This window comes from Carassius auratus, chromosome 49, assembly GCF_003368295.1.
Source record: "Carassius auratus strain Wakin chromosome 49, ASM336829v1, whole genome shotgun sequence".
Lineage (NCBI taxonomy): Eukaryota > Metazoa > Chordata > Actinopteri > Cypriniformes > Cyprinidae > Carassius > Carassius auratus.
The window spans coordinates 15,878,680-15,904,482 of record NC_039291.1 but is presented as its reverse complement, the minus strand read 5'-3'; the positions used below and the strand labels follow the sequence as shown (position 1 = coordinate 15,904,482).

The following is a 25,803-nucleotide window of genomic DNA, read 5'->3' as shown; positions in this document are numbered from 1 at the left end:
ATAAAAGCAAATGTTAAATAACTAACACCATCCAGTCATACCTGAATAGCAACGTTCCTATTAAAGAGCGAATGTGAAAAAGTTACTGCATTCATCCCTTTTCATATTAATAAAAAAAAAAACTGAGAAATTCTTTGAAATTTCAAAATATCATCAGTTGAAATGTATAATAATATATATTATATATAATTAAGTAATCTGAGAATTACTAGTATTTACCATTGTAATGAATGCAATTTAATTACATTTAAAAACCTCATGACTGCTAAAAAACTGTCCAGATTTATAAAACCTAAACCTAAGGGTCTTCTGCAACGTTTCATGTTTAGAAACGATCTATCTATGCATGAAGAGAGTGAAGCTGGGCTACGTTTCCAAGCAGAGCATCTCTGTGAACGACAGTGAGCATGTTTGATAAAGCAGCACAGGTCAGGCTCTTCTCAGAGGCCAAAATCAACGCTGAGCGTCTTGAGATATCTGAAAACTGAGCGGATTCACCGCTGTGAACATCTCAGGTCGTGTTTGTGTAAGGACACTCGAGCAGAGTCACATTAAAGCGAAGGAGTGCTGCATTGACAGGTTTGATCAGACTGTGTGCTGTGTTTGACTCACGGCGCTGGAGGCGTCAGCGGCTCGTCCCGGGGGTCCGGGGGGTCCAGGAGGGCCAGGGATCATCACGCCTGAAACAACATCAACTCTGAGCATCTATGCATATCAAAGTGTGATAAGAGCAGAAGTGTCACGGTGAGATGGAGAGCTGTGGGGATTTCAGCAGGGAGGAGCGTCTCAGGACCCCTTGCTCTCTCATAACAACACATCTACTGCTGCGTCACAGCAGGACAGCACACAAACAAACACACCATCCTCCGGAGCGGCTGCTGGACTGGGCTCAAGAGAACCCTGGAGCTGGAAAATGAGAAAAAAATACTTCAGGGTTTTTGGTACCAGATGTGTGTTGTCCAGGAGGTCCGGGAGGTCCGGGAGGTCCAGGAGGTCCAGCCACACCGATTCTCCCCAAACCTGGTGCACCGGGGGGTCCTCGTGGTCCTGGATGACCAGGGGGTCCGGTGATAGATTCTCCTTTAGCCCCCTGCTGACAAACCAACATTAGCGTTCCTGTACATGTGAAAAGCATCCATCTGGACTCAGAAACACCAGACTTGGTCAAACTGAAGGAATAGTTTATTCAAGTTATTCAACATGTATTTTAAATAATAACAACTTGTGGATGTAAATTAGCCAGCAAAAAATGTATAATTATATATTACTTGTATAATATTATTATCATTGAGATGCGTCAATATTTTTATCAATATTTATTTTTATTTTATATATTTTACATTTTATCTTTACTTTAATTTAAAGATTTAGTTTTTTTTATGTTTGTAATTTTTAGTAGTTTGTACATTTTAGAATACTCTGAAATAGTTGGAAAAAAGTTTATTTATCACGTGTTACGTTCCAATTGGGATCTACAGTAGGTATAAATAATAATTTTCTTTTAAAATAATCACATTTTGCAGCCTGAAATTACCAAGAGAACAAGAGAAAGATGAGATGAGAAGTGAGAGAGTGAGAAGTGTGAGTAAATGGAGACAGGAATGAGAATGAGAGAGCGACAGCCGAAAAATAAGAACTCACAGCTGGATACATGAAGAAACAATCATCAAAAACAGGATTTTTGGAAATGGAACAGTTTACAGAGCTATAAACATCTTTACACATTTAGGTCATAATAATCATGTTTGATCCTTCAGTCTTCTGTGGCTCATATAGTCAGATAGAGTGAGAATATGCAGAGAGACAAACATCTCAAACTGAGAGAGATATGCAACTTGGAGCAGATGCTGATATTTATAAGATGAAATCAGTGAGATCTGTCTAACAGGACAGCAGATTCACTAGTGTTTCTGTGGCGCAGCGGTAGAGCGATGGGATAGCAGCTCGAAAGGCTGTGGGTTTGAATCCCAGGGAACACATGTTAGGTAAAAAATGTTAGCCTGAATACACGAAGTTGCTTTGGATAAAAGTGTTTGCTAAATGCATTAATTTAATTTAATTTGAAGTAAAAATTATTTAAAATATCAGTCGTCGCTCTATATCTCCAGTAATCCGTCTCATTAAAATGATCCAAAGCTGAAGAAATGAAGGCTCCTCAGAAGATGTGAGATGTTCTGGAGGCTTGTGAAGATCACTCCTCCGCTGAGGAACAGTGAAAGTAAAGCTTCAGATTTGAGACTCTAAAACATGATTGATGGAGAATCAAGTAAAGCTGAGCTGCTTCGGTCCAGGAAGAGTTCATCTGGAGATATCACTGACCTTACTCTGACCTTTACTTGATCACAATCAGACAAGATCTGAGTCGAGGAGCAGCAGCTGAAGCTGGACGTTTCTATTATTAGAGCTTTTACTTGATAATAAAGTCTTGGTTACGCATGTTAACCCTCGTTCTGAGGAAACCTCAGATTGGGAAACACAATGGGCTAAAGGAGGAATCCTGTGAAGCAGCAGATGTGTCTCTGTGGGACCGACTCATTCCTCTCATCTGAATCTGCTGTGTGAAGGAGGTCTCCCCGAATGTGAGTGTTCAGCTGGAGTCAGCAGGAGAGGATGGTGTCTTGTGCTGAATGACAGAAGGGAGTACTATCTTGATGGCTCCTTGCATCAGTTTGATGGTTCCCTGTGGTTCTCACGACTGGGGGAGTATGTACAACACCTACAGTACATGTCACTGGTCTTTTCCTGGCACGCCGCGACCAAGGATGCCATACCCCAGGAGAGAGGTGAATCTCCAAAATAGACGCCACATTGGCTCCGAAGAACAGGACAAGTGAGAATTTCATTGGGCTTTTCTCAATGATGTCAGAGGTGTCTGGGCTCCATAGTGTCAGAACATGGACACAACTCTGAAGTGACCGACTGAAGGGAAACTGAACTCTATTAATCAGTCGACAGAAGGCATGGAGTAGATTGCCTTCAGGGTTTGATCATGTTGATCATTTAGAGCCTTAGAAATTACTGATCAAATATGATACAGTAGCTTTATAGGGTTGATATAAATGGAGACCTGACAGAATCAGTGGTCATGTGATGCTCTCAGCTGCAGTGATATGTGTGTGTGTAGATATATGTGAGTCACTCACTGCTGAACCGGATCTCCCCGGCAGCCCTGGCATCCCAGCTTCTCCTTTCTCTCCTCCGAAACCCTGGTCACCCTTTTCAGCCTGACACAGTCATGCATTCAACAACAACAGCTCAATCTCTGTTGAGTCAGTGTCTAAACGCTCTCAGGATCTGTGAGAGGACGTCTGATGAAGAATGTGTAGATAAACTCACCGTGACTCTGGTTCCCAGTGTGTTTCCTACGAGAGAACACGCATGAGATCAGAACCACGTCAAAGTCAAGCTGTTCGAGGACAGAAGGAGTGATGTGATTGTGAGGTACACACCGGAGGAGGACGACGAGGAAGATGAAGATGATGATGATGATGATGATGGCAGGTCTCTGCTGGCGCCCTCTACAGGTCAGGACCACACAATCAACACAAACCCTCACAACACCACCAGCAAACACACAATACTCACAAAAACTATTCCAGATATGTAACATTACAATCTAACATATTAAAAATGAAATAGTTTGTTTTAAATTACAGATTGTAGAAAGCACACACTCCAAGTTCATATTTAAGCCAAATAGAGGAATAGTCATTAAGTAGACAAAACCATCGCCAGATTCATTCAAAGTAAATTATAATTTTAATAATAATATATACAAAATAATGTGTTCTGATTCTAATGTGAATTTGCTTTAACACGAAAAGTGAGACAACAAGTGAATATTATTCTGTTCTGCTAAAAACACTATCATCCAGTAGTTTGAGGTTCATAGATTCAGTCTCTTCTGCTGAAGGCTGCGTTTATTTGATCAAAACTACAGTAAAAACAGTGAAATATTACTCCAGTGTGAATCCTCTGTTTTCTGTGAATCTGTGTTAAAGTGTAATGTATTTCTGTGATGCTCCGCTGTATTTTCAGCATCATTCCTCCAGTCTTCAGTGTCACATGATCTTCAGAAATCAGAATAATATGATGATTTACTGCTCAAGAAACATTTCTGATTATTATCAGTGTTGAACACAGCTGTGCTGCTCAATATTTCTGTGGAAACTGTGATGCATTTAGTTTTTCAGGATTCACAGATAAACAGAAAGTTCAGAAGAACAGCTTTTATTAGAAATAGAAATCTACTGTAACATTATATATGTCTTTACTGTCACTTTTGATTCAGTTATGAATAAATACATTAAATATTAGTATTAAAAATGGTAGTGTATATTTGTATGATATTCAATTCAAGTATTGTATGGCTTGATTTCTGGTAATCAGCATTTTATCTGAAATAGAAATCTACTGTAACATTATAACTGTCTTTACTGACACTTTTGATCAGTTTAATGCAGCACTAATGAATCAATCTATTCATTTCTTTTTTTTTAATCATACTGTCCTCAAACTTTTGATCAGTAGTGTATGATAATCAGAAATCATCTCTTGAAACTCACCTTGTGTAGAATCACTGTTAACCTTACCAAAAGAAAAGAAAGACAGATAAGTGTTAATATAACTGGTGTGACACAGGGTTAATTCAGCACATCACCAGAGAAACCATCCGCATGAGAAAACAATAAGATGTGACATCTAAAACTGTTCCCTTCAGGAATAAGATAGTGGACTGTAAACATAGATCATGCCAGAGATAAAGGGAACATGCTCATATAAAGAAAGATAATGATGTATGAAATCACATATTTCCTCCTCTGACATCCAGTAAGTTCATATAAAATGCATTTAGTGAATGTCTTATTATCAGAGATGGCTGATGAGCATTACACTTGAGATGGGTCAAGTGTGCCTTTGTCAAGTTAAAAGGCTCACATCTTCTCACATCAAGTTTGATATCCAGAGTGAACTGACACATTACTAAATCTAGTAACTAACTAAATTAATGAAAAAAAAATCTACATAATATTAAACTATTATCAAAATAGTAAATAATAACAACATTATTTTATGCAGTTCAGTTTGGTGCAGAAATGACACGAAATGTGTAGGAAGAATAATAATTGAGCAGCGTAGAGTGAGAGTTAGAGAGATTTTAAAGAGAATGATGATGAGGACGAGGATGAGGATGATGAGGATGAGGATGAGGATGATGAGGATGAGGATGATGAGGATGAGGATGAGGATGATATTGAGCGGTAGACACTTACGGGCATTTTGCAGCGGGGTCGAGGAGGGACTGGAAACACGGTCTACAGAAACATGAGGTAAAGAGACACTGAGCACGTGTGTGTCTGTGTTTGTGTATATGTGTGTGTGTGTGTGTGAGTGTGTGTGTGTATGAGAGCGAGACAGAGACACACTCACTCCTCTAGGACAGCTGAAGATTCCCGGTCGTCCTGGAGGCCCAGGCGGTCCCGGCGGACCCTTCACACACACACACACACAACACACACCATTACTCCATCACAAACTATCACTAAACACCATCGAGCGGAGATCTCCAGCACACACACATCTTACTAATGGGAAGAAAAGTGATGAGCACAACAGTCTGCTTCTGAATGCTTTCAGACACATCCTGGATCTTTAGATGAAACTGCTCAATTCTTTCTTGTACAGTTTCTAGAGGTAGACCATGAAGCCCACTTTAAAGAATAGATCACAAAGAAAATAATATTCGCTATAAATGTATTCATCCACAGACCATGAGTGTGTTTCTTGGAGAAATGTAGCATTGCATCAGTGTCTCATCAATGGATGCTCTGCAGTGAATGGGTGCCGTCAGAATGAGAGTCTGATAATAACATCCCAATAATCCACAAGTAATCTTGAGTAGTCTTAATGCTGGATGTGTTTCAGGTTTTGTCTTCTCCAGATGTTCACTGATGGACTGGAGTGCTGTGGATTATTGTGATGTTTTTATCAGACTCTCATTCTGACGGCACCCATTCACTGCAGAGCATCCACTGATGATACACTGATGCAGTGCTACACTTCTATAAACCTGATGAAGAAACACACTCCTCCTGATCTCAGATCTACATTTTTGAGAAAAAACAAAGTGACAATGACAAAGTTTGAGAAACAGAGAGCTCTAAAATCTAGTTTTGATACTGAAGTGCCATTTAAAATATTTATAACCATTTATACATTTTTAAAACATTAATGTATTAAAACTAAAAAGACAGACAGCCTGCGCTTCAAGGCTGCTAAACGATGACATATATACTGTAGAAATCAGAGCTATTAAAAGTGTAAAAAATATGTTTCAGAAATATGAAAGATGATTGTGGAGAATACGTCCAGAATCTGAAAATGCTAAAAGTAAGAATGCTACCTTTATCCTGAAACAAAGTAATAACAGATAGTTTTGGGACACATTACTCACAGGTAAAGCGACAGAATCTCCCTTTTCACCCTTACGTCCGTTAACCCCTGGACGACCCTGAAGAAACACAGCATCACATCCAGAACACAGACACGACATCCTGTATATACATGTGCTCAGACAGAAATTAACACTCTGATTCATCAGGGATGCATTAAACTGATCAAAAGTGACAGTAAAGACAGTTATAATGTTACAGTAGATTTCTATTTCAGATAAAAGCTGTTCTTCTGAACTTTCTGTTCATCTGTGAATCCTGAAAAATAAAATCTATCACAGTTTCCACAGAAATATTGAGCAGCACAACTGTGTTCAACACTGATAATAATCAGAAATGTTTCTTGAGCAGTAAATCATCATATTATTCTGATTTCTGAAGATCATGTGACACTGAAGACTGGAGGAATGATGCTAATATTTCACTGTTTTTACTGTTTTTTGATCAAATAAATGCAGCCCTGATGAACAGAAGAGACTTCTTTCAGAAATATTAAGTACTCTTATGGACCCAACCTCTTGAGCAGTACTGTTAATCTTGTTAAGCGTTATATAATGCTGTAATGTCCACTGATGCAGTTGTATAACTCACCGGACGTCCTGGGAATCCAAACTCTCCCTTAGGTCCAGCGGGTCCGATGGGGCCCTGCATGTGATGAAATAAGACAGAAATCAGACCTGAACAGAAGCAGCTGTACACAAACAGTAAAGCCTCGGAAACAGAGGAACACATATGAACTGAGTAAAGGAGTCTGACTGCCTGTGGTGTAACGGGGAGACAGTGCTGAGGACAGCTATTATGAATGAACAGGTCTGGCCTGATGAGAGTATGAGATAATAATGATAAAAATCTCTCTCTCTCTATAAAGTCAATGCTAACATGGAAGCAGATTAAACGTCTGTTGTAAGAATTGCAGGAAAGCATCAGAACAGCTGATTTGCCTTGTGTTGTGTAGCTCCGCCCACAGGGATCTCTCATTGGTGCATTTCACATAGCTGTATATTAAATGTCAAGCGTGCACTGATTGGCTGTTTGACGTATTTTTGTTTTAAATGTGGACAGAAAAAAGAATGATTCTGTAAACTGTGAGAAATTCACCTAAAGCTTTAAGTTATAGAAAACTAATTTCTACAAGGAAATTGGGGAACACCAGAGAAATAGCTGGAGAATGATGTAAATAACTATATTTTTCTGATAATTGATGGGATTAATTTAAAACACTCTCTCTAAACTTTTATTTGGAACATTCCTGATGAACAATAAGAGTCAAAGTTGAGTACGAGAGTCTGAACATCTTCCTCTCACCGTTTGCCCCGGAGGTCCAGGAACGCCTCGATCTCCCTGAGAAGCACACAAACACAGAAGGACATCACATAAACACTGTAGAAGTGTGAGAGATCAGGAGCTGAGAGACGCATGAGTGACCTTCAGTCCTGTGGGTCCCTGCGGCGCATGAACTCCAGACACTGTCCCCGGCTCGCCTTTCTGACCCTACACACACACACACCAGTGACACACACACAGCTGAGTTAAAAACACACTCTCTCCATGTTCAGCAACGACAAGAACTTCTGATGACCATCTGTGAAACACACACAAACCTCTGCAGCTACACACACAGTGTGTGTGTGTGTGTGTGTACACACATACACACCTGCTGTACTGACACATCTCCAAACTTACCTTTAATCCTGGAGGCCCCTGAAACCCCGGGGCCCCGGTATCACCCTTCGGACCCCTCGGCCCCTGGTGGGATAAAACATAATAATATAGTCAGTGCTGCTGTAAGATAATTAACTCTTGAAGTAAATGTAAGCATTTTCTGAAGTGCAGAAACCACACACATATTCCTGCTCCTCAAACCGAGGCTTCAGCTCTAATTACTCACATTAACTTCTAAACATCCTTCATTTCAGTAACTGTTCTACTTGAATGTTCCACTGAGACCATCACAAAGAGTGTTTTAATGTGTCTGGGATATAATCTCAAACACACACACGTTTGGAAGCTCTAATGGATTTGTGGTGTATCATAAAATCTAAAGAAGTGTAAGCTCTGCTCCGAGGAATCTTTCACATGCTGCGCAGATCTCAGTTTATTTCACTTCACTTCTGCTCGTCAGTGCCTGTAAATTACACAATAAAGCAAAGCTAATGTGTCATAATGTGTTTTAAACACAGGCGACTCAATGACTTGTTGTAAATAATGCAATTAAAGCGCGGTGTGTTTACATTGCTGTGTGTTCTGTGCAGCGAGTGTGTGGTTTGAGCAGCTGTTGTACCGTATCTACACTATCTATCTTCAGCGTTTCTGTTTGTGTTTTTGCAATAGAATGAAAGCAGTTTAGGAATTAAGAGCAGTGAGAAATATACTGAAAAATAATAGTTGGAATACTATGGCCAAAACTACAAGTATAAGACGATATATGCCATATTTCAAGACAATTGATATTTCATGCTTGTTGATCTTCTGCTGAATTTATATTCCACCACTATATTTTTGTTAAATGTGAGTTTTAAATTTAATTGCATTTCCATCTGGGGTTCATTCATTGACTTTAAAAGATAATCTTCATTATAATTAACTTCATAATGACTTTATACATGTAAGGAATTATTATTATTATTATTAATATTATTATTATTATTAATAAAGCAAGATGACATCCAGAATGGCTGAGGAATGTCAGACAGCGATCATGTTCAGAGATAGGTTCAACACTCATATTAAGTGTGTTACACTGTATCTGTCCGGTCAGCAGGCTTGATATACCCTAAATACACCTTTATAATTTGCTGGTGTGTTTCCTGACCGCTGTTGTGTTCACTGATTCATTGTTATGCTTCCTGATTCATTGCTGTTTTGACAATTAACTGTTCTGGTTCACCATCATATTTTCTGATTCATTGTTGTTTTTTTCTGAATTACTTAATCTGTTTTTAGATTTGCTTTGTCATTTCCAGTTTGCAGTTGTCTTTTCTGACCTTTTGTGTTTTGAAATTTGCCGTTTTCATTTCTGATTTGTGAATTAACTTTGCACTTCAGGATTACTGTATACACATGAACAAAAAGATGCCTCTGGTTTGGTGTTGATAAAGCTTAATTAGGCGAGAAGGTTTAGGGAGTGGATTCTTACCAATGGTCCTTGTGCTTCAAAAATCTGTGAGAGGTTAAAGATTCCTTCAGTGTCATTCAGCATCAACTGAGGACGGAAAAACAGTGCAGAGTTAACTAAAAATGAAATTAGCATCTACAGTACATCTCCAAAATCAACCCAGTGTGACATTGTAAACTAATTCTGGATGTTAGTGTTCAGATTGTGTGTACAGCCCAAAAGGTAGTGGGTTCAATTCCCAGGGAACACACACACTGATGAAAGAATGTATAGCCTGAGCACTGTAAGTCACTTTGGATGAAAGAGTCTGCTAAATGCATAAATGTTAAAGGACCTCATGTAGGTTGATGAGTGGTCCAGGAGGCCCCGGGGGTCCAGGTAAACCGACTCCATCCTGACCTCTCTCTCCCTGAAACACCAAACACATTAACTCCTGGCACACACGCTGATGCTCAGAGAGAGACGCGTCACTAATATGATTTGGATACAAACCTTCTGACCCATATCACCTTTCTCTCCCCTTTCCCCCTGAAAAGGTTTACAAAACAGAAAATGAATTCCTGAATTGTATAAGCAGAAAGGATCTATTGTTGGAAATAGAATGACTATTATTTTATTCAGCCTATTTAGTTTGATATATTTACTTGTGGCCCAGGAGGTCCAGATGAGCCAGGCTGTCCATCGCCTCCTCTAGCGCCCGGCTCCCCCTGGTGGAGACATGATTACACACTATTATAACATTAAACACTACATCTGATGCTACATGAATGTCTGTGTTGCACAAACAAGTATCATACGTTTTATCATAGTTATATAGCATATAATAAATCATGTAGAAAATAGTTATCCTGTGCAGAATTTCTATGAGTTTGTGAAGCTTTATTAATCAGATAGTATGTTTGCCACTAAACATGGGACCAATTTTACTTCTGTTATATTAAGTGGGATCAGATTTACTTTGAATTACATTTTGAAGGATTCAAAGCCTGAGGTGCTTTCACTGACCCTTACAGATGTGCTGAAGATAGGAGAACTGGGGCTAATGGGGAACAGGTGTGTGTGTGTGTGTGTGTGTGTGAGGAGCACAGACCTTCACTGAAACACCCGGAGGACCGACGGCTCCTTCTTTACCCTGAAAGTGTAGAGTTGGGTTCATTTCAGTTCAATCTAAAGCATCTCTAACACTAATAAAGGTTTAGACAAACATGCATCGTCTAAATATTGATTCCCAGGTAATGCCAGGTAAAAATCACTTAACAGACACCCTATCATGTCATATACAGTACTGAGAGATCACGCCAGATTTCTCTGTGTGTTGTGCATGTACCTGTGGTCCTGGAGGTCCTGGGAGCCCGGGCAGACCCTAAGGATGAGAATATAAGGAGAATGAGCAGCGGTTCAGCTGAAAGAGCCAGAGAAGCTCAGTGAATGTGAATGTACGTACAGGTGGTCCTCTGGGCAGAACCGGTCTGAAACCACTGCTTCCATCCAGACCCGAGCCCTCCAGATCCTGCCACAGAACAGACAGAGGCTAAGACCACCGGAGACACAAGCGTCAGACTCACTGTCAAGAGCTCTCAGTTCTCCAGACGAAAGGAGAACATGTGAAATACAAACCTGTACTCCTTTAATGAAACAGCCAGCGCTCACGTGGAAATAAACAAATGGTTAAAACAGAAAAGCAAAGAAATAAACCCCTCTGAGGGTCTGTGGAACACACCATCATGTCGAAGCTGAAGCCCTGTCCTGGAGGCCCTGGAGGACCCGGCTGACCCCTGGGGCCCTCGGATCCCGTCTGTCCTGGGAGCCCCGGCTGACCGGCATCACCCTGACACACACAGATCACTTACAATCATCCACAGCCTTCAAACTAAGAAAACATCTCATCATTTGAAGACATTAATCTAGAAGACAAGGAGCTGATCTGAAACAGACTTCACCTTGGGTCCCATGAGTCCAGGTAAACCTGCTTCACCCTGCCAAAAAACATGAGAGGTGTCAAAATCACTGTTTGGAAAGACATGTGATTCTGCAGCGAGACGAGGCTGAAGATCAGGACATTATGAGCTTGGAAAAAACATGTGGAAGGTAAACGTGTAATAATCATGCATCTGAACGCTCAAACACAGCAAGAGAGGAACACGGGACAAATATAAACTCAAGAGAATATCCCCCTGGGAAAAGCCATGTTTATATTCCGAGATCTTACTTTCTGTCCTTTCTCTCCGTCTTTGCCTGTTTGACCGTCTCGCCCATTCTCACCCTAAAACGAGAGAAATCAGCACATAAGGACCTCCTGCATATATCAGATATTAATAATAAATACAACACAAATGGCAAGAGATGATAACTGTCGTACGGTATCGTCTCATTTCTTGACTCAAGTGTTATTAGTCTTATATTGAGCAGTCTTTCAGGAGAAGCGTGAGCTGTTTCAGCAGGAAACAGGAAGTTAGCTGTAGTTTTGTATATATATTGACTCAGATATAGAATTATTAAACTTTTTTTTTTATATTACATTTTAATTAAAAAATGAGTCTATTCCACTTGCAGAAAAGAAAAACAGATTTGTGAGAATCAGAACTCACAAAATAGATATAAACTCAGAATTGGCAGATGTTAAGTCTCAATTCTGACTTTATTTTGCTATTCTGCCATTGTTTTACTGCAAGAAGAAAAGTCAGATTTGTAAAATAAAGACACAGTTGATTTTGTATTTTTTATCCCATGTTGGGAACACGCTTCTACAGTAGAGTGAAGTATGGGGCTTTGCTAAAAACTACTGCATGTATTTGATCAAACTGCTGACAAGAAGTGTGTCACGTTTTGACATGAGCCAGTCACACAAACACTTGAGTCTGACGGGGTTCAGGAGGATGAGTGATGAAAGCAGAAGCGCTCGGTCAGAAGGAGGTGCCTTTGGTCTGTGGTTTGAGTTTAACATCAGGAGAGGATCCAGCCCCACTACACCAGTCCTCAATCACCCGCAACACAGACCTGGGTCTAGTCCATCAGGACCATCAACACCTGCTCCGCCAAAATAAAAGTCCTGTGTTCACTGACTGTCCCTTGCGTTCTTACACACACAACCTCATCAACACTGAACCTCCCACACCATCTTCAGAAATCAGAATAATATGATGATTTACTGCTCAAGAAACATTTCTGATTATTATCAATGTTGAACACAGTTGTGCTGCTCAATATTTCTGTGGAAACTGTGATAGATTTTATTTTTCAGGATTCACAGATGAACAGAAAGAACAGAAGAAGAACAGCTTTTATTAGAAATAGAAATCTACTGTAACATTATAAATGTCTTTACTGTCACTTTTGATTCAGTTATGAATAAATATATTAAATATTAGTATAAAAAATGGTAGTGTGTATTTGTATGATATTAAATTGAAGTATTGTATGGCTTGATTTCTGATCCTCACTCACCGGGAGTCCAGGCTTCCCCGTCTCCCCGTCTCTTCCAGGAGCTCCAGGAGGACCGGTCGGCCCCGGCTGAGCTCCCACAGAAGGGCCCGGGGGTCCTGGACGGCCCTGTGGCCCCGGTGGCCCTGGAGGACCCTGGTGCGAGTCAAAAACACAAACTATTAATCTGAGTACCAAACTCCATCCATCTTACACATAAGAATACCACGTGTCTACTTTTGTCCAGAGTTAAAGAGTTAAATGAGGAAGTGAGTGTAATAACTGACCCGTATCAGCTCTGTCTCACTGTCCTCATCCACAAAGCTGGACCCGGAGCCGTCGATGCCGCCCTGATCATGCAAACATTATTCACAGTCAGCACATCTGCTATGATGTGTACACAATTATATCAATATGAACATAACCTATCATGGTACACACCGGATATTTGAATGTCCCTGGCGGTCCGGGAGGTCCAGGCGGTCCCGGGATGCCCACACCAGGATCACCCTATCAAAGCATTAACCAGGAAACACTGAATCGTTTGCTCTGATTGGCCCATATTCATCCAGTCAGTAGTGCATGGGTGCCGCCCACAGCTTCACTGGTGCAAGTCTTATCTCATTCACTTTTAACACGGGGATTTTAAAAAGTCTTTACTAAAGCGTTACAATCCACGAAGCAAACCAACCAGTTAGGAGGAGAACCACAACACTAGGCAAAAAAACACAAGACTGCGACATTAATGGTTGATTGAAGGAAGAACTACAATCCCATGAAGCATCGGGAATGATATGAATCAAATGAAAAACGATGGAGAAAAATGTAACTATACTGATAAGATGTTGATTATATTCTGCAAAAACCGATATATTTTAAGTCTGTTGCAAAATGTGTATTCATATGTACAAATATTTCAGTATTTTGAGAGCGTAGTTAGACTCGATTGGCCATGAATTATGGCAGTGGGCGGAGCTACTTTGCTCACCGCAGCTCTCTGCACAGCATCATGGGTAATGTAGTTTTCACTGCAAATTCCTAAAATGAAACTTGATTATTTAAAATAAGTAAAAATAATGATCTAATGGCTTCAACTAAAGCATATGCCATCAATTAACAAACTTGGAGCTCATAACGAGTCTGTTGTAGTAAAATAACAGTTTCCCTATGGAGAAAATGAATGGAGAGTTCACTTCTGAAGCCTGACGGACAGAGTCTATAGCTCTATTAGGCATGATATTATAAAATATAATCAGCCAGTGTGTGTCATACCTTGTCACCTTTGGGACCCGGATCTCCAGGAAGGCCCGGGAATCCCGGAGGTCCAGTCTCTCCCTGTACGTGACAGAAAGAGAGTAAAACAAAGCAAATGCTCACAGCCGTTCATGTTAGTTTTGTCCAGAATAAGACAGACTCTCTCACACAGATGTGTGTCGGTGGTTTAATCAGGTCCTCACGTTCTCAGATGACCACCGACACCGAGCAACAATTCACTGGCCGAGAATCACTAATAATGAGGCATTGATTCCAGTTAGTAAAGCATTAGTGTGTATTTCTGTGAGGGAAGCGTCCAGCGGAGACCACTGCTGCAGGAAACACAGGCTCGATGCTGAGCTTGAGTTCAGAGTAGTCTGACCACAGCCAGTTCATGGACATAAAGCATTTCCATCTCTATTTCCACATCCCGAGGCTGCTAGAAATAAATCTGTAGCTGTTTCACTTCACATCCAAAAGCAAAGCTTTCACAAAGGCTATATAGCAATGATAACTTTACAAAAACAAAACAAAAAAGTCAATACATACTAAAGTTTTAAAAATGTTTCTGAAAAAAGTATCTTCTGTTCAGTGCTGCATTTATTTGATCAAAATACAGTAAAAACAGCGACCAGAAGAACAGCTTTTATCTGAAATAGAAATCTACTGTAACATTATAACTGTCTTTACTGTCACTTTTGAGCAATTTAATGCAGCACTTATGAATAAAAATAGATTTTTTTCTTAACAAATGCTTCTTATTCCTTTTTTATTTTTTTGATGTTTAGATTTATTTATTAATTTATTTATTTTTTCTTTAAATAGGATGTAACACTTTAAATTTGTGATTTAAACTTTATATGAAAGTGAAAGTGAAGTGACATTCAGCCAAGTATGGTGACCCATGCTCTGCATTTAACCCATCCGAAATGCACACACACAGAGCAGTGAACACACACACACACACTGTGAGCACACACCCGGAGCAGTGGGCAGCCATTTATGCTGCGGCGCCCGGGGAGCAGTTGGGGGTTCGATGCCTTGCTCAAGGGCACCTAAGTCGTGGTATTGAAGGTGGAGAGAGAACTGTTCATGCTCTCCCCCCACCCACAATCCCGTCCGGCCCGAGACTAGAACCCACAACCCTTCGATTGGGAGTCCAACCCTCTAACCATTAGGCCACGACTTCCCCTTATGTGTATAACAGGGAAAATGTGTGGTAAATATGTTTGTTTTTTTTCCTGGTCAAATGTTCAGCAGTTGAAGACTCCATCAGACACACAGTCTCCACACAGAAACAGGGAAGTCACTCACCGGAGCTCCGTCTTTGGCTGGAACACCCTGTAAGAGAACAGAACCAACATCAATGTAGCTCAATATCTGACCATGTCTCCATTTCCTGTGCTCTGAGACATGATCAGAAGAGGTTCAGCTCATTAAGTGTGTGAACATGTGACAGACTCTAGAACATGTGTGTGAGAGAATGAGTTACAGCTGCAAAGCATATCTCTTTAATGGTCATCTCAGAATACCTTCACCAGGTTCTACAAGCTGGACGTTCAGTCCTTAGCCTCTCGAGTGCTGTCGTTGAGTGACTTATTTATACCTCTAATCATGTGTGTTGCAGCCTAGCACAGAAATTACTCTGCGCAGCCCTATGTTATTGTTGTTGTCTGCCCTGTACTTAGCGCAGCCTTTGTTAGTACTGGCCAGATATGCAAAATCTGTATACCTGGGTTTTAGATGCTCATTGGCTTATCTCCACCTATCTCCATCATGTCTCGTTCTCACTCTCAGGGAACCTAGGTTACGATAGCAACCGGAGCATTTTGCAACCGACTATGGATTTTCATAGCCAAATCTTCAAATCTTACCAATATTCGACTGATAGTTGAATCATATGTTTGGGGGCGGGGCAAAATACATTGAGTCAAGTCATTGGACAGCCATAATTACTGACATTAACACACAGGAAAATGAGTCACGAATGCCTCGCAGATACGAATTGATGTTGTTTGTTTTGATTAAAGATAGTTAACACTAAACGTCAGCAAAACCCTAACAATTCACTGTTTTTACAACAATGCTCTCATTATAAAGTTAGCCTATATGACAGTAGTTATTAATGTTCTGCATTTCTGTTTTGAAAATCCAGTCTCTGCCTGTGTCAGTTTGAGTCTTGGAGAAGTTTAAATCCCTGCCAAGATGCTCCTCTGTCGCTCACAGATCACGGAGAGTGAAACTGTCACAGTGTCTGGTTTGTGTTCCCTGGGTAACCACTAGATGTCCTCCTTCCCCATGGTGTCTGTCACTTCCTGAACCACATTCCCCATATTCTCTGTCTTCGCATTGCACTCAGCTGTCACTAATCATTAATCATTGCACTCAGTCAATTCCCCATTAGCATTGTCATCTCCCTGTGTATTTATACCCTATCTGTCTTAGTATGTGGCACAGAGTCCTTGTTTGATATTTCACGTCTGTTCAAGTCTTGTTCTTGTGTCCTTGTCAAGTTTATGTTATCTGGATTGCTCTTTGGTTTTGACCCCTGCATGGACTGTTTACTCTCTGGATTACCCCCAATAAGTGACATACCCGCACTTGGATCTCTCTCCGTGTCTTCCTGTATTCTGGTCGTGACAGGACTCCGTCACAGCGAGACCCAGCAGTATGTCATTTGATGCTTCTTCCCCAGCAACCGAGCGGGTGAGAAGTGATCGTTTTGAGGGAACCCGCCTGGTCGTGTTTCGAGGGACCAGGGGAGGTCGCTGAGGAGGGAGAGGTCGAGAGGAGGCCATCATCGCTCTCCACCATGGCCCCCCTTCGACCCAGGGCTCGTGTGGGAAGTATCAGAGTCACTGTCTCACCATGGCGGACGGAGAGGGGAGAAGAAACGCACATCCGCTGAGCCAGCGCCACTGCCCATGATGGCCGCAAGGCCAGCGCCACGAGGCAAGACGGACGCCAGCCCAGCACCACTGCCCAAGATGGCCGCTGAGACATTTTTTGATTATTTTGCCATGCTGAACAAGTTCCTAGAGATTCCCAGGAGTGTTCACGTCACGGCTGCTGAGCCAGCACCACAGCCCAAGATGGCTGCCAGCCCAGAGCCACAGCATAGGATGGACGCCAGCCCATCACCACAGCATAGGATGGCCGCTAGCCCAGCGCCACAGCACAAGATGGACGCTAACCCAGCACCAATGACCAAGATGGCCACCGGTCCAGAGCCATGGCCCAAGATGGGCCGCTTGCCCAGCACCTCTGCACAGGATGACAGCCACAACTGACCTTCCAGAGTTGAGTCAGGTTCCTGTGGATCCTCCGGAGTTGAGTCAGGTTCCCGTGGATCCTCCGGAGTCGAGTCAGGTTCCCGTTGACCCTCCAGAGTCGAGTCAGTTTCCGGTTGTCCCTCCGGAGTCGAGTCATGTTGCAGTTGACCCTCCAGAGTCGAGTCAGGTTCCAGTTGACCCTCCAGAGTCGAGTAATGTTGCAGTTGACCCTCCAGAGTCGAGTCATGTTCCAGTTGACCCTCCAGAGACGAGTCAGGTTCCAGTTGACCCTCCAGAGTCGAGTCAGGTTCCAGTTGACCCTCCAGAGTCGAGTCATGTTGCAGTTGACCCTCCAGAGTCGAGTCATGTTGCAGTTGACCCTCCAGAGTCGAGTCATGTTGCAGTTGACCCTCCAGAGTCGAGTCATGTTGCAGTTGACCCTCCAGAGTCGAGTCATGTTGCAGTTGACCCTCCAGAGACGAGTCAGGTTCCAGTTGACCCTCCAGAGTCGAGTCATGTTGCAGTTGACCCTCCAGAGTCGAGTCAGGTTCCAGTTGACCCTCCAGAGTCGAGTCATGTTGCAGTTGACCCTCCAGAGTCTAGTCAGGTTCCAGTTGACCCTCCAGAGTCGAGTCATGTTGCAGTTGACCCTCCAGAGACGAGTCAGGTTCCAGTTGACCCTCCAGAGTCAAGTCATGTTGCAGTTGACCCTCCAGAGTCGAGTCAGGTTCCAGTTGACCCTCCAGAGACGAGTCAGGTTGCAGTTGACCCTCCAGAGTCTAGTCAGGTTCCAGTTGACCCTCCAGAGTCAAGTCATGTTCCAGTTGACCCTCCAGAGTCAAGTCATGTTGCAGTTGACCCTCCAGAGTCGAGTCAGGTTCCAGTTGACCCTCCAGAGTCGAGTCATGTTGCAGTTGACCCTCCAGAGTCGAGTCATGTTGCAGTTGACCCTCCAGAGTCGAGTCATGTTGCAGTTGACCCTCCAGAGTCGAGTCATGTTGCAGTTGACCCTCCAGAGTCGAGTCATGTTGCAGTTGACCCTCCAGAGTCGAGTCAGGTTCCAGTTGACCCTCCAGAGTCGAGTCATGTTGCAGTTGACCCTCCAGAGTCGAGTCATGTTGCAGTTGACCCTCCAGAGTCGAGTCATGTTGCAGTTGACCCTCCAGAGACGAGTCAGGTTCCAGTTGACCCTCCAAAGTCGAGTCAGGTTCCAGTTGACCCTCCAGAGTCGAGTCATGTTGCAGTTGACCCTCCAGAGTCTAGTCAGGTTCCAGTTGACCCTCCAGAGTCTAGTCATGTTGCAGTTGACCCTCCAGAGACGAGTCAGGTTCCAGTTGACCCTCCAAAGTCGAGTCAGGTTCCAGTTGACCCTCCAGAGTCGAGTCATGTTGCAGTTGACCCTCCAGAGACGAGTCAGGTTCCAGTTGACCCTCCAGAGTCTAGTCAGGTTCCAGTTGACCCTCCAGAGTCAAGTCATGTTGCAGTTGACCCTCCAGAGTCGAGTCAGGTTCCAGTTGACCCTCCAGAGACGAGTCAGGTTGCAGTTGACCCTCCAGAGTCTAGTCAGGTTCCAGTTGACCCTCCAGAGTCAAGTCATGTTCCAGTTGACCCTCCAGAGTCGAGTCATGTTGCAGTTGACCCTCCAGAGTCGAGTCAGGTTCCAGTTGACCCTCCAGAGACGAGTCAGGTTGCAGTTGACCCTCCAGAGTCTAGTCAGGTTCCAGTTGACCCTCCAGAGTCAAGTCATGTTCCAGTTGACCCTCCAGAGTCGAGTCAGGTTCCGGTTGACCCTCAAGAGTCGAGTCCGGTATTAGTGGACCCTCCAGAGTCGAGTCAGGTGCTCGTGGACCCTCCAGAATCAGGGCTAATCACCGTTGACCTGCCAGCTTTATCACAATAGGCTGTATATTAACTCTAAGTGAAATCAAACATTGAGATACCTCATATAGTCATGATCATAACACCCGGTGAATATTCGACTCGAATTGAAGCATCGAATCATTGACTATATGGGGTCACCCCTATATTATATTATATATCTTTTTTTATTCTTAAATATTTTTATTAAAAAGAAAATATGGAAAAAACAAAAAGAGAACACACAGTGATGGTTGAAGATGTGGTGTGCTTCACTCTGGTTCTGGTGTACTTACAGGCTGGCCGTCTTGTCCTGGTTCTCCAGGCGGTCCTGCTGGCCCCTGAGGGCCCCGGGGCCCTGGTTCTCCTGGTGTGTGTGGAGCTGCAGGTCCTGGAGGGCCTTGAGGACCTCGCTCTCCTTTCTCTCCTTTCTGCATGGTGATGACCTGATAACACACAAGGGAGTCAGCTGCGGAGAAGACCTGACAGAGCAAAACTGAATCTGTGAGAGAGATGGACTCACATTTCTGTCCTGCAAAGCTCCTTCTGATCTGATCGGCTCTGGAGTCATAGAAAAACTGATATCAGATATCATGATGAAAGCTAATAAATGCATTTGAACAATCTCCAGAAATCAGATGATATCAGCATCCATAAAAGCTTGTCATGTAAACTCTGTGTCCAGGAAATTATGACAAACGGCTGCTGAAAAGACAGACTGGGACTGATCTGAAGATGTGTTCACCTTTTGGACCGCTGCTGATGATGATGTCCTCTCCAGAGCCTTCCTCCAGGTCCTCATCATCCGTCTCAGTGATGGACGAGGGAGACTCAGTAGGTGGCGCTCTCATCGGACCACTCTCTATATCCTCAGGCTAAAAATCAAACAGCAAATGAATATACAGTAATATCATATCATATATCATATCATATCATATATCGTATCGTATCGTATCATATATAATATAGTATCGTATAGTATCAAATCATATTGTATCGTATCATATTGTATCATATATATCATATATCTTATCATATCATATATCATATCATATTGTATCGTATTGTATCATATAGTATCATATCATATATCTTATCATATCATATATCATATCATATCATATAGTATCGTGAACTGATCCTCCACACATTTAGAGACCCTGCCATTGCTACTTAGGCCTTTTATTTAGATAAATAGTAGCATTTATATTATTATAAAATAATTACCATCAAAAATATGAAAAAATGGACCAATATTTAAAGTTCCTTCAAGGTCTGTTACCATATACAACAATAATAAGCCATGATTTAATAAGGAAATTAAAATATTATGCAGGGAGAAGCCCAAGGCATTTAAGAGTGGGGATAAAGAGCTTCATAAAGTCATCAAAAGCTATTAAAAAGACAAAAGGAAGTTACAAGTGTATATTAAAACGAGTCATGGTGTCAGGAGACGTCTGGAGCCTGATGAAGTTGATGTGGTCTACAGTGGATCTGAGTATCAGTATGATGGAGGGTCTTCCTTCAGATCAGAGGAATACGAGCCGGCTCAGACTCCAGCTGGAAAGTGGAGAGCAGACCTCCTAGCCCCAGTATTCACTCAGATATTAAACCGCTCATTAACATGATGCAGAGCTTAAAAGCAGCTGGTATTATTCCGGCGCCAAAAAAAGCTGAATATTAGCCGCTTCGATGATTACAGACCAGTGGCCCTGACTGCAGCGGTGATGAAATCTGTGAGCGATTAGAACTCAGGAATTTAATTTCTGCAGTCTGTCTGGATTCCCACCAATCCCTTTTTGTGGACTACAAATCTGCATTAATACAGTCATTCCAGGTAAACTCTTGAGAAGCTGAAGCCATTGCTCTTTTCTGCAGAATGGATCACAAGTAGATAAAATGACTCTGCGTACACTGATGATTTCATTTTTAGGGTTGCAGATGATACCCCTGATTGGTTTAGTAACAGGTCATAATGAGCTGACTACAGAAGGGAGGGTCGACATTGTTTGAGTGGAGATGTACTCATAATCTGAAGATGAATGTCCTAAAGACAAAGGGAATGGTTTGTGATTGCTGATGGAGGAAAAGTGTCCCTCACCATCGTATATTCTCTCTCTTCAACCACTTTCTTGACCTCGTTCGGTGTCTCCGTGTCATCGTAGATGTCGTCACCGCTGCCGAATCCAGACGCCTGAAATGATGGTTATTTCAAGCTCATTAAGTGTTGACTGTGCAGTCTGGAGACACATGATGAATATTAACTCACTTTCATTTATATACCACATTGAAAACTACAAGAATGGACCAAAAAAAAACTAGTAAACTAAAACAATTCCACAAGCAGCAATGATGAAAAAAAAATACAAATAAAACACATTTCACAACATGTTCAAGGTAAAGCTTCTGAAACCAAATCCTTGAATAAAATCAGAGCTTTGCAGGAAATGTGTTGCTCTGCACTGCAGCTGTGATGTGCTTCTGTGACCACTAGAGGTCTCTCTTACACCAGCTGTGCTAGTGCTAGTGCTAGTAATAATGCTAGTGCTAGTGATAATGCTAGTGCTAGTGAGCTGCTGACTGACTACACACACTCATGTTCTGAAGCAGGAGTGTCACTAACTGCTCTGTCGTATGAACACAGCTGGATTAAACTCATGTCAGTATATATATATGTATTTATAATTTTAAAACATTTTAAAAAATACACAAAAATGGACAAAAAATATAATTTTAACCATATTTTTTTATTTTGAAAGGAAAGGAGATCTCATCATTAATGCATATATTTAACATGACCTTCTGTGGCTGAGAATTTCTCGTTTTAATTCTTCTTCTTCTTATTTTTTTGGGGAGCTTCTGATTCTGTGTCATATTATATTTGACCTATTGATGTATGTTTTATGTATGTATATGCTGTTGATATGGATGTGCTGACACTCACGTAAGGATCGTCCTCCTCACACTGTTCGTTCGGAGCGCTGGGATCCGCCGACAACAGCAGCTGCTGGATCGAGCCCTGCACACACACACACACACACACACACACACACACACACGGGGAGAGAGAGAGAGAGAGAGAGAGAGAGCGAGAGAGAGAGAGAGAGAGAGAGAGAGAGAGAGAGAGCGAGAGAGAGAGAGAGAGAGAGATTTCGGTAAATGTTTACTCTTCAGTCCTTAATAGCCTGAAACTGATTATCAGATGAACACACACACACACACACACACAGAATCAGGAGAGCGACACACATCAGTCTGTGCTCCACATGTTCTTATCTGACATGGTCAACATCAGCTCTTGACCTTTGACCTCTGTGCATGTTAAAGCTGAGGTCAGTGTTTTCTCAGTGTCTTTGATAGACACCATCAAGACCAATCATAATCAATCAAATTAAAACCTATAGCCTTTATGTTACATTAATATTCAGGCTTATGTAGTTATTCTTTTTTTATTACATATTTTTTCTTCATGCTTAATATTTTATAGTCATGATTTATTTGATTGTAATGATTCCTAATGCATTGACACAATGTACTGTCAAATAATACCAATTTTCATCTGGTCTACCTACAGAATGGTGTAATTTAAAATATTTCATACAATTTCCAATTAAATAACCCAGAACAGAGCAATGTTAAAGCCCAAAGAAGTGAAGGAATCTGCAGCAGCTGAAATCCCTCGGTGTTTTCCACGGCCTCCAGCATCTGTGTTTCAATTAGTCATGTTGATTAGCCTGTGCTTCCTGCCAGACTGACTCAGCTAGCAGCTATGCTAACCGCTAGTCACGCTTCTGAACATCTGACCACCGCTGTCTGTCTGTCTGCATCTGTGTGAATCAGAAGCCACCTTCAGCCTCCCGTGAAGCAGGATCATGATCGTGTCCCTCCAGCGATACGAACAAACTCCATCAATATTCAGCAAAACTTCTGAGTCACTGATGTTTCATCCTGTTCCAATCCAGCATCTGAGTCACGAACACTTACAACACACACAAGATTGAGGGGATTTCATCCAAAACCTTTGGGAGAACTCAAAGCAGCGCCTCTCAAACTCTGCAACCTGATGTTTTCTTCCAAAGAGGGAATTTAACTCAGATTTGTGTTTAAAATATCATTTCTATTCACATTAAAATGATGCATCACATTACTGCAGCAACATCTCATGGGTGTGCAGTCGATAGAAGAGCAGCGCTGTATGAAGCACGTCACACTGAAGACTGTTTTCTGTCGGTCAGTATGTTGAGATTGTGTTGGGAAATCTTTCACCCTCACAAAAAATGTGCTATTGTGAGGATCCTGCTCCAGTTTAAACCCTGTTGCAAAATCCTGTGCCATGACCTTCTGTCTTGACTTTTGAGCAAGCAGAACCTGATTTTACCAAGTGAGACATGTTCCTGGGACAACATCGTTGTTGACCCTGGAACAACATTGTGATTAACCAATCAGATTTGAAGAACCAGTTTATAGATTATGTGAAGTTTATGCTTAAAATCAGTGTTTGGTGCTTGTACATCAGTGTCATTCATCTATCATTTCCTCTGATTTTAGGGATTACTCATGGTTAAGGTTAGGTTTAGGTGTAGGGATATGGTTAAGAATATATTTTGGGAGTAAAATGTTGTTCCAGGGTCAACAAAATATGTTGACCTAGGAACACATCGAACTTGGCAAAATCAGGACGTGCTTTGAGCAACAAGTGATATGAACGATCTCTTCCGTTTCAGTCTGAATCAGTCATGTAAAGAGAAACTCTGTCCACAAAGAAACCTTACTGGTCTAAAATAATCCAGATAAGTGCATATAAAACATCAGACCTTATTGGAAACAGGAAAATGCAAGTTATAAAACTCTCAGAAACTACAGAACACAGCTGGTCAAAAATAATAATAATATCTGTTTAGCTGCTCCTGATGTGAGTGCAATTATCTCATGAGCTAGAAGTATCATTTTTGAACATAAAAACAAACTTGATTTGTATTTATATTTTTACTGATAAAACGAATGCGGATAAAGAACATTCTAGAGCGGATGAAGCACACAAACACGAGGCACGAGACAAGAACCATCGACTGATCAGAGCAATGAGACCAGCGCTGAGTTACAAACATGACGTGTGTCATCTACTAACACACCGATCATCTAACAGCAATATTACAGTCATAATAATCACTTTGATGGTTCTTTTCTGCCGCTAGTGTATGCTTACTCTGTATGGAGAACAGCAGCGTGGACATTGTGCTAAACAGCTCCTGTTGTGTTTTACAGAAGACAGAAAGTCATGCAGGTTTGAAATGACATGATCAGAGAAAATGAAGATGTTTTATGTTAAATGAACTATCATTATAATGTTTTTCTTCCTGTTTAAGGGGAGAACAGAAGGGGAATGGTAAACTGTTGCACTCAAGGGTCTGAGAAGGGAAAGACATTAAGACACACATCTCTTTGGTGAAGGACTGCCACGCTGTCTGTCTCGTGGAGCGGCTGATGTTGTCTAATGTTGTTCAGATCGTGAATGAGCCACAGATCAATGTGATCTGTGGCGTCTGTGTGACGACGTATGTTCAGCTGCTCATCGCTTCAGAGACCGTACACAACGTGCCATTCGCTGTTTTCTTTACGGAGCATGCACAACCACGCTTATCAAACAAATAATCATTTAACACACTGAAAAAGAACTGTAATAAACTGTGATTAATGTGTTGTCATGTGGTTTACGGCATTGCTGTCTAAATGAATCCTGAGGATGAGTTTAAAGAGAATCCCTCCTGACTCAAACTAAAACAGCATCTCATGAAGAAGCTCCATCAGAACCAAAGAACCGAACACTGAATCGAACGACAGATCCACACACGCCAGATCCACACACGCCAGATCCACACACGCCAGATCCACACACGACAGATTCACACACGACAGATCCACACACGACAGATTCACACACGACAGATCCACACACGACAGATCCACAGACGACAGATCCACACACGACAGATCCACAGACGACAGATCCACAGACGCCAGATCCACACACGCCAGATCCACACACGACAGATCCACAGACGACAGATCCACACACGACAGATCCACAGACGACAGATCCCACACACGCCAGATCCACACACGAACAGGATTCACGTTACACGAACAGATTCACACAACACGACAGAATTCCAACACGACGACTAGATCCCACACACGAACAGAATCCACAGACGACCAGATTCCACACACGACAGATTCCACAGACGACAGATCCACACACGCCAAGATCCACACTCACGGCCTAGATCCACACACGCCAGCATCCACCAGACGACAGATCCACACACGACAGATCCACACACGACAGATCCACACAGACACACAGACAGATCCACACACGCCAGATCCACACATGACAGACAAACGACAGATCCCACACAGTCCACACGCC

General features: G+C 42.1%; 1 protein-coding gene across 3 annotated transcripts in view; it reads right to left on the bottom strand.

Moving 5' to 3' along the window:
• col15a1a (collagen, type XV, alpha 1a) overlaps positions 1 to 25,803 on the bottom strand; it is a 57,449-nt gene that overhangs the window by 6,585 nt on the left and 25,061 nt on the right. For 2 of the 3 annotated variants that reach the window (XM_026238270.1, XM_026238269.1), the window contains exons 4-36: positions 22,315 to 22,389; positions 21,472 to 21,564; positions 20,116 to 20,245; positions 19,894 to 19,931; positions 19,667 to 19,816; positions 15,556 to 15,582; positions 14,260 to 14,322; positions 13,429 to 13,497; positions 13,275 to 13,337; positions 13,012 to 13,143; positions 11,777 to 11,830; positions 11,508 to 11,543; positions 11,288 to 11,395; positions 11,012 to 11,077; positions 10,895 to 10,930; positions 10,658 to 10,699; positions 10,212 to 10,274; positions 10,060 to 10,095; positions 9,902 to 9,976; positions 9,589 to 9,654; positions 8,136 to 8,198; positions 7,878 to 7,943; positions 7,758 to 7,793; positions 7,044 to 7,097; positions 6,455 to 6,511; positions 5,431 to 5,490; positions 5,274 to 5,315; positions 4,566 to 4,587; positions 3,450 to 3,518; positions 3,337 to 3,362; positions 3,144 to 3,224; positions 946 to 1,093; positions 613 to 680 (exon numbers count right to left, since the gene is read on the bottom strand). In XM_026238270.1, coding sequence (XP_026094055.1) covers positions 613 to 680; positions 946 to 1,093; positions 3,144 to 3,224; positions 3,337 to 3,362; positions 3,450 to 3,518; positions 4,566 to 4,587; positions 5,274 to 5,315; positions 5,431 to 5,490; positions 6,455 to 6,511; positions 7,044 to 7,097; positions 7,758 to 7,793; positions 7,878 to 7,943; positions 8,136 to 8,198; positions 9,589 to 9,654; positions 9,902 to 9,976; positions 10,060 to 10,095; positions 10,212 to 10,274; positions 10,658 to 10,699; positions 10,895 to 10,930; positions 11,012 to 11,077; positions 11,288 to 11,395; positions 11,508 to 11,543; positions 11,777 to 11,830; positions 13,012 to 13,143; positions 13,275 to 13,337; positions 13,429 to 13,497; positions 14,260 to 14,322; positions 15,556 to 15,582; positions 19,667 to 19,816; positions 19,894 to 19,931; positions 20,116 to 20,245; positions 21,472 to 21,564; positions 22,315 to 22,389 — 2,214 coding nt within the window. The remainder of the gene's footprint in view (positions 1 to 612; positions 681 to 945; positions 1,094 to 3,143; positions 3,225 to 3,336; positions 3,363 to 3,449; positions 3,519 to 4,565; positions 4,588 to 5,273; positions 5,316 to 5,430; positions 5,491 to 6,454; positions 6,512 to 7,043; positions 7,098 to 7,757; positions 7,794 to 7,877; positions 7,944 to 8,135; positions 8,199 to 9,588; positions 9,655 to 9,901; positions 9,977 to 10,059; positions 10,096 to 10,211; positions 10,275 to 10,657; positions 10,700 to 10,894; positions 10,931 to 11,011; positions 11,078 to 11,287; positions 11,396 to 11,507; positions 11,544 to 11,776; positions 11,831 to 13,011; positions 13,144 to 13,274; positions 13,338 to 13,428; positions 13,498 to 14,259; positions 14,323 to 15,555; positions 15,583 to 19,666; positions 19,817 to 19,893; positions 19,932 to 20,115; positions 20,246 to 21,471; positions 21,565 to 22,314; positions 22,390 to 25,803) is intronic. The other variant, XM_026238268.1, reaches the window with a different exon arrangement.